Source organism: Carlito syrichta, unplaced genomic scaffold, assembly GCF_000164805.1.
Source record: "Carlito syrichta isolate Samal-C Ts95f unplaced genomic scaffold, Tarsius_syrichta-2.0.1 Scaffold314329, whole genome shotgun sequence".
Lineage (NCBI taxonomy): Eukaryota > Metazoa > Chordata > Mammalia > Primates > Tarsiidae > Carlito > Carlito syrichta.
This window is the reverse complement of record NW_007258425.1, coordinates 103,538-112,595: the sequence shown is the minus strand read 5'-3', so window position 1 is coordinate 112,595 and position 9,058 is coordinate 103,538. Positions and strand designations below refer to the sequence as shown.

The 9,058-nt window shown below is 42.7% G+C and overlaps 1 protein-coding gene across 4 annotated transcripts in view; it reads left to right on the top strand.

Annotated features, from left to right (window-relative positions):
* CXCR4 (C-X-C motif chemokine receptor 4) overlaps positions 1-2,456 on the top strand; it is a 3,791-nt gene extending 1,335 nt beyond the window's left edge. For 2 of the 4 annotated variants that reach the window (XM_008071442.1, XM_008071443.1), the window contains exon 2: positions 870-2,456. In XM_008071442.1, coding sequence (XP_008069633.1) covers positions 870-1,913 — 1,044 coding nt within the window. In that variant the 3' untranslated portion in view covers positions 1,914-2,456. Of the gene's footprint in view, positions 1-104; positions 314-869 lie in introns of all 4 variants that reach the window. The other 2 variants (XM_021719229.1, XM_021719230.1) reach the window with 2 other exon arrangements.
* Positions 2,457-9,058: the final 6,602 nt, after the last annotated feature.

The following is a 9,058-nucleotide window of genomic DNA, read 5'->3' as shown; positions in this document are numbered from 1 at the left end:
GGTTCCCGGAGCAGCGGCGGGGTGGGAGGCGACCCGGGAGAGTGGGGAAATGAAACTTGGGGCGAGGACCACGGGTGCAGACCCCGTGACCCTTCCCCACCCAGGAAAATGCGGCGCTCCCCAACGTCGCCAGCGCGCCCAGTGGTAAACGTGAGGATGGCAAGGGACCCCCACCCCGGAGGAGCAGCCGCTTGGGGGAGGGGGTGCCGTTTGTTCATCGCTGACACTCCCGCCCGATGCCCCCAGCAGCAAAGGGCCTTCGTTTTAAGGCCGCTTTCTCCTTCCCCAGACGTGTTGCTTGCGGCGCAGCATGGTCTGTGTTCAGACAAGCGTGGGAAAAATGTTTTCCCCCTCGGAGAATGAGTCTTTGGGACCCCCCAGGGCTCCTCCCGCCCCTCTTCCCTCTCTTGGGAGTCTTCATACAAAACGTGAATCCCAGCTCCTCCACGGAGTCCCCCCCCCCCCACGCCGCCTGGGAGTGGCCTCTTTGTGTGTATTGGTGGTTTTGTTTTGTTTTTCCTCCCAAGGTTTTTTTCTTCCCTCCGGTGGGCGGGGCAGAAGAGTTAGCCAAGATGTGACTTTGAAACCCTCAGAATCTCAGCGCCCTTTTGTTCTAAACAAAGAATTTTGTAATGGGCTCTACTAAAGAGGGCTACAATGAAGTGACTGGGGGGGAAGAGGGGGAGGAGGGTTGTCGCATTCTACAGTCATTCTCTCGAGCCCTTCGCCCAGTACTTCAGAATTTCCTGAAGAAACCTACCCTGAATTGGGTTTATAAATTGCTTTTTTAAGTCCCAAAAACATTTTTTAAAACTTGGGTCACGCCTGCTGAACTGGGAAATGACTATCCATCCCCTTGCCTCTTGCAGATATACACGTCAGATAACTACACGGAGGAGATGGGCTCAGGGGACTATGACGCCATAAAAGAGCCCTGTTTCCGGGATGAAAACGTTGATTTCAACCGGATCTTTCTGCCCACCATCTACGCTATCATCTTCTTGACTGGCATCGTGGGCAACGGGTTGGTCATCCTGGTCATGGGTTACCAGAAGAAACTGAGAAGCATGACGGACAAGTACAGGCTGCACCTGTCTGTGGCCGACCTCCTCTTTGTCATCACGCTTCCCTTCTGGGCGGTGGATGCCGTGGCAAACTGGTACTTTGGAAAGTTCCTGTGCAAGGCGGTCCATGTCATCTACACAGTCAACCTCTACAGCAGTGTCCTCATCCTGGCCTTCATCAGTCTGGACCGCTACCTGGCCATCGTCCACGCCACCAATAGCCAGAAGCCAAGGAAGCTGTTGGCCGAAAAGGTGGTCTATGTTGGCGTCTGGATCCCCGCTCTCCTGCTGACTATTCCCGATTTCATCTTTGCCAACGTCAGTGAGGCAGATAACAAATTCATCTGTGACCGCTTCTATCCCGGTGACCTGTGGGTGGTTGTGTTCCAGTTTCAGCACATCATGGTTGGCCTTATCTTGCCTGGTATCATCATCCTCTCCTGCTACTGCATTATCATCTCCAAGCTGTCGCACTCCAAGGGCCACCAGAAGCGCAAGGCCCTCAAGACCACAGTCATCCTCATCCTGGCTTTCTTTGCCTGCTGGCTGCCTTACTACATTGGGATCAGCATCGACTCCTTCATCCTCCTGGAAATCATCAAGCAAGGGTGTGAGTTTGAGAACACTGTGCATAAGTGGATTTCCATCACCGAGGCCCTAGCTTTTTTCCACTGTTGCCTGAATCCCATCCTCTATGCTTTCCTTGGAGCCAAATTTAAAACCTCTGCCCAGCACGCACTCACCTCTGTGAGCAGAGGGTCCAGCCTCAAGATCCTCTCCAAAGGAAAGCGAGGTGGACATTCGTCTGTTTCAACTGAGTCTGAGTCTTCAAGTTTCCACTCCAGCTAACAATGATATCAAAGACATTTTTTTAGACCATAAAGAACTTTTTTTTAAGTTACACGTTTTTCAGATGGAAAAGACTGACCGATACTGTACAGTTTTTATTGATTGTTGGGTTTCGTCTTGTGTTTTCTTTAGTTTTTGTGAGTTTAATTGACTTATTTATATAAATGTTTTTGTTTCACATTGATGTGTGTCTAGGCAGGACCTGTGGACAAGATCTTAGATGCCGTATGTCTGGTTGTAGGACTGTAGAGAAGGGAACTGAACATTCCAGAGTGTGTAGTGAATCACATAAAGCTAGAAATGATCCTCAGCTGTTTGTGCATAATCTGTCCATTCCCGTGGAACATCTCCCCCCCCCCCCCCCCCCGTTCTTAAGTGGTTTGGTTACACTGTGATTTTGCTGTAGAAGATTTGGCACTTATAACCAAAGCCTAAAGTGATAATAGAAATGCTGATTTTTCAGTTTTCAGGAGTGGGTTGATTTCAGCATCTACAATGTACAGTCTTGTATTAAGTTGCTAATAAAAACACATGATAAACTTAGTGTCATGTTCTGATTTCTATTGACATTCTTTTGGCTGTCAGAAGACAAAAATAATAGCCATGTTTATGGCATGCAAGGTCCTGTCCTAGGTATTTTCATGGCAATGTTTTACTCCAACTTTGTCACAACTCTATAATCAATTCTGCTTCTGTTGCTACTTGGATTTTTTAGAGAAGGAAACAGAGGCACAGAGAGCCTAAGTAACTTGGGCAATTTTTATACCATAAAGAACTTTTTTTCTAAGTTACACATTTTTCAAATGTAAAAGACTGACCTGTAAAAGCCATGTAGTAAATAGCAGAGCCAATATTTCAAACCAGGTAACATGACTTAAAAATCTGAAGCTTTAAGCAGTTTCAACTCAGAAGTTTAGAAATGTCCAGCCGGTATTCATTCTTATGAAGATCATCTTTCAGAAGGATAAGCTTGCATAAAGGAGAAAAGGTATGCAATAGTGTTTGGAATTTCATGTACCATCCCCTTGTGTAATTCAGATCTGTGCCATGCCAGGTATTGTGTGCTTTTCTCATCTAATCCTCAGCGGAGATGCCACCACTCCCTTTTCACAGACAAGAAAACTGAGGTTCAGGGACTCTCTATAACTTGCACTTTCAAGAGGCAGAGCCAATAGCCGAGTCCATTTATTGTTCCAACTGTGACTCTTAAGCATTACCTACTATCGCCTTTCAGAACACCTGGTCATATGTTAACTGAACGGTTAGTAAAGAAAATAAAAGCCAAAAGTGAATGTTTTCTTCATATAATTAACCACAACCAAAATACCCCTCTTGCAATATCTTCCATGCAAATCTCTACAGTTTTATACTTAATCTGTCGCAACACCTAGCCTCAACCACTCAGCCAACCAGCTAAAAGTTAATGTGAGGGCACTTGAGAGCTCAAAAGGAAGGTGTGCTGAAGCAAGCTCCCCACAGCTACTATTTTGCACAAGATTTTGGAGTCTTATGTAACATCACCCACCGCTATTTACACTACCATTGTGCAAGCCTGAGCCTCTTGAGTAAATTTCAGCTCCAGTTTCCATTTAAAGGTAAACTCAACTATAGTAGCAATCCCTACCTTACTCGGGAACACAAGCAAGGGCACTCCAGGCATGCAGTGAGATAGTAAGTAGGATATAATTAAGGCAATATTTGGTCTACTTTTAGTAATTGTTTCTGGCACAGAAAATCCATTTCGGAGGAAAAATTGCAATGCCTTATCTTTCTGTGGCAAATCACATTTGTTCAGGGCAAATTATAGAGCCTGTGAAGGAAAATAACTTAATTACTTAAAATAGAATCCAATTTGGCTGTACATTTTTGCTGCAGTCTATGGATCTGGGATAATTCAGAGTGGGATTCCTACTCCACTTGAGAACACAATTAGATTTTAGATAGGAAATTATCTTAAGGTTTCTTGGTTTTCCCTGGGAAGCCTAATTGGATCACCCTTCATTTAAGCATAGTTTTACATGTACTCTCTCAAAGGCTTAGTCTTAAAGCCATGATCATTGAGCCAAACTTCACTTGAACCTTCTCTATAAATATTTATTCTCCCGGAGACAATAGAAGAAATCCTTGGAAGGCGTTCTTGTTCTTTCTCATCTTGGCTTGAACCTCCTTACCCCAGATTCCTCTCCTTTGCCGTGGAGTCACAACAAAAGGAACTGAGCCGAAACAAAAATTCCCAGTGTCACCAGTCTTAATGGATATTCCATTTTTCCCTCGGAACAAAGGTGGAATAGCTCTTTTTCAAAAAGAAAAACAAGCTTTGGCTCTCTCTCCCTACCCCAAAAGGATGCCCGCCCCCCAACCATCGTTCTCTGTCCTGACCCTGCCACGTTCAGAGCGGCTCCAAAGCGCTCCCTGTGTCATGGGTTTGTCTGACAATGCAGGGGAAACCCAGTCTGCTGGCCAGCCCTTGCATGAAGTAGCTGATTGTTCCCGCTCCTCATTCCTTATGAACGGGGCCTTTGAAGGTCAGTAATGTAGATCCAGTTGTATAATGGAAGCTAAAATATTTAAATTGTATGCATGCTGCCAACAATGGCATAAATCTGACATCTAACTTGTTAATAACATTAGGCCTGTAACTAGGGAAAGTGGATGTTTTTATCTTGCAAAGCCTTTGTTTTCCTAAAATGCCACTTGGCGATTTATCTCCCCTTACTGTGGGTTTCCCGGCTCCCTTTTGTGGTTATGTTTATATTAAAATAATGATTCTGGGATACTCTTTTAGAAAGATACCCTACATGTTTTATTTTAATAATCAAACTGTTTTGTGACTTTATTCTGGCTTATTGTCAGATATTAAATAAAGGCTCCACAACTGGGTTGTCATTATTCCCATGTAGCACTTATTTAGGTGTGGCAAGGACCCCTAGAGACAAAATTCTGATTACCTTAGAAAATAATCCAACACTTAGAAATATAGCCTTGAGGCCTGGCATTGTAGGAATCCACCCAGCCAGCTCTGAGGCAGTCTCCTACCTGCCAGTGTGTCCCCGCCTATCTATGCTGGAGATACTTACAAGTAGCTAGACAAATAACGTTCCCATAAGCACAAGCTGGGAGGATGTTGGTACCCCAGGGGCCAATAACATAGCTGAAATTAAGTCTTTAAAAGCAGTGGTCCTCAACTGGGGGCAATTTTGCTCACAAGAGAACATTTGGTAAAGTCTGGAAACATTTGGGGTTATCATACTAGATGTGGGATGTGGGGAATGGTACATTCTGGCATCTAGTGGTTAGGGGTTAGGAATGCTGCTAGACATCCCACTGTGCAAAGGAAAGCCCCCATAGCAAATAATTATCTGACCCAAAACATCAGTAATGCTCAAAGTCAAGAACACCCTTTTAAAGGTAATAATGATTACCAAAATAAGGATATATCCAATCTGTATAATTCTATGAAGTGATATGAATCCATAAAGAGCTTAATATCTGCTATGGTCTGAAGGTTTGTGTTTGCCCAAAATGTATACATTGAAATCCTAACCCCCAAGGTGATGGCATTAAGAGGTGGCGTCTTTGGGAGATGATTAGGGCATGGGGATGTAGCCTTTATGACTGAGCTTAGTGCCCTTATAAAAAGAGACCCCAGAAATCTAGGTAGCCCCTTCTGCCATGTGAGGAAACAGCTAGAAGATGCTATCTATAAACAAGAAAGTAAGCCTTCAGCAGACATAAAATCTATCAGATCTTGATCTTGGACTCCCCAGCCTCCAGAACTGTGAGAAAGAAACTATTGTTTATAAGCCACCCATTCTATGGTATTTCACTATAGCAGCCAGAATGGAGTAAGACAGTATCACAGGCTGCGGTGCTGAGGTCAGTCTCATTTCAATGCATTCTTCATTCCCACCTTACTCAGCTCACACAAGTTTCTTTCCCCCTCATGTCAACAGAACTCTGTTATCATGCACACATCTTTCTGTTTGTTTTCTTCTCTAACTAGATGATCAGCTTCTCAAGGGCAGGGACTCTGTCATTTCTTCTCTACACCCTGATGGGCTGCCACATGCCATGCTAGGCAGACATCCCACAGAGGAAAATAAGGGGCAAGATGCTGAGGAGTCTCTAATTCCCATCAAACATCTGTCTCTCTAAAGCCCACGATGTTTACTCATTTAATCCTCACCACTGCCTGTGACTCAGTTTGGAACACTTCCCATTTTTCTTTTTTTATTTAAAAAATAAACAAGGAGAGATGAGGTACTAGCTTACTGCTCCATTTTTCTGCAATTGACTTGGATTAATTTAAATCAATCCCGTTAAATTCGACAATTAAAATCTCCTAAAACCTTCTGAAAATCCTTCTTTCAACTGAAAAGGCAAGCTGGTTACAGGCCGGATTGAGGGATTCACGATGTTAAGAAGCTACAGGAGGGGAAAGAATTTTTCAAAACCGAACAGACAAAAGTGCTCAACCAAATTACACCAGGTGCTGCGTGTTTATCTGGCAGAGCCGGTCCACTATTAAGTTGATTTACATATTACAGTTCAACTAACCAGAACCCAACTCATCAACACTCTTAATTAAAGGGAATTACTTCCCCACATTTGACTCTGTCCAAATAAAAGTAATGTGTACTGAGAGCTCACTAAATTTCAGGCACTCTTATACATACATAGGATAAAAAAGCCCTACCAGTTGGACATTGCTATATCCATTTTCAGGCAAGGGCACAAAGTCAAACTACAAGTAAAAGAGTTAATGCTCTTTCCATAACACACACTTTTGTCCTCAAGTTCTCAATGTATTCAGTCCAAACTTCTCTAAATTTATTTCTAGGTCAAGTTCTATGTGCTAATAATAACAGTTACTATTTACCTTGAGGGCTTCTATTCACCAAGGTACTTTGATTATTTAATCTTCATAACAACCCTACACAACAGGCATTATTATTTGCCTATGTTACAGATGGGGAAACTGAAGCATAGAACAAAGTTTAAAACTGACCCAGCAGCACATGTTCTATAAGTGGTAACGCCTAGAGTTGAATGGACTTGAATCCAGGCAGTCTGATACCAGAGTGTGACTTCCTAAGCACAATGGGGACTTCACTATGGACTATGATGTTAGCCAATATTCAGGAGAATGACTATGAGGTCAATAAAGGTTTTTCATGCTCTTTTATACTCTTCAGGGTTGAACACTGGACACTTACCTGGTTGTACTTTTTTTTTTTTTTTTTTTGAGTCGGAGTCTCACTCGGTCTCCCACACTGGAGTGCAGTGGCCACTCCCGGCCACCGCAGCCTCGCCTGCTGGGCTCCGGCGATCCTTCTGCCTCAGCCTTCCGAGTAGCCGGAATTACAGGCATGCGCTACCACGCCCGGCTGATTTTTTGATTTATTGTAGAGATGAGGTCTTGCTGCCCAGGCGGGTCTCGAACCCACGGGCTCAGGCAATCCACTCACCTCAGCCTCCCAAAGGCACGGGATTACAGGCTGAACCACCGAGCCCGACCTGGTTGTACTTTTTAAAGTAACAAAGCAGATAATGATATTTTAGAAAGATTTTAACTATTAGTGGTTGAAATAAAATGGGTTTCAAGTTAAGCCAATACACTGTACCTGGCACATAGTAGGAGTTTTATAATATTTTGTTGAATTAGCAAATTAACGAACAACCATACATTTCCATTACTAGGAGCACACCATTCTCTAAGCATTCTGATTAATGCTGGTGCGTGTGACTTAACTGCCATCCTTCCTTCATTCCTTCATATTTTCAGTCATTCATTTATTGAACCATTTACTGGGAAACACTATGGACCAGGCAAATATGAAAGCTGCTCATGGTAGAGTGAATAATGTAGTCCTTTGCTGTGCTGGACATGCTAGAAAGTTAGGTTGAGGACTCTCAGACTTTCCAGCTTCCAATATTTTAAGAAATTCAAGTTTACACCCACTCACCCAATTTTCCTATTATTTCATATGCCCCCCAATCTTGTTCCTACTGACTCCACATTTAAGGGAAACAGATCCCAGCCCACCTCACAGGATGGGTGAGAGATCCCATTCCTGGTCTTCCTTCTTGCTTCAAGGGAAGCTATTCACATCATGAGGATAAGAGCAGAAATCCTGCCAAACCATAGGATATGGGAAAGAGCCCTGAAGGCAGTTTTTCAGCCTTCTGTCCACAGGAGACAACTTGTTAGGCCCCTGGGATTAAAGAAGGAAATCAAGACCATCATTTTGGGCCACATCCCACTTCCTTTGGCAAGCCTACTCAGTCTCTATCAGTCCAAGTGAGCTTTTCTATCCTGAATTCTTCGCGCATGAAGTCTGCGACATGGTAAGTTCACACAAATAAAAGACTTTTAAAAAATTAAAAGCAGCTATTGTAAATGCCATTGTCATTATTCTTTTTTTAGATGATTATAAAGCAGTATAGCATTATTCTTTTTAAATTTTTAAATAATTTTACTTCTCAGCTAGTTTAACGTCTTAAGTGCCAAGACCTTTGCAAGTCTAACATAATTCATAGTCATAGGTATTTCATTTGATTTGATTAAAACATAATCAGATTCCATAAGACTGGGCCAATGCTGGCTAAAATTACATGAGGTTTGCTCTTTTGTTTAGAACTTGATGTTTTCAAAGCCAAAATCAAGAGTGTTATGTTGTATGTGAATGTAAGCTCTATGAATGTAAAGACTATGTCTGTCTCGTTCATAGCTGTACTTCCATTGTCTAGAACAGGGGTCCCAAGCTTTTTCTATAAAGGGACAGAGTAAATATTTTAGGCTCTGGGGGCTGTGTAGTTTCTGTTACAAGTACACAGTTCTGCTGTTGTAGCAAGAAGCATCCACAGGCAATACATAAACAAGTGGGTGTGGCTGTGTTCCAATAAAACTTTATTTGTAGACACTGGAATTTGAATTCCATAGAACTTTCTCATGTCAAAAAATATTATTCATTCTTCTTTTAATTTTTTCTGACAATTAAAAAATGTAAAAGTCATTCCTTGTTCCTGGGCTCCAAAAAAAAAAGATGGCAGGCCAGATCTGAACTGCTAGGAATATTCTACTGACCCCTGGTCTAGACAATGCTTAAAATACAGTAGAAATTTGATTAGAATGAATAAATAAG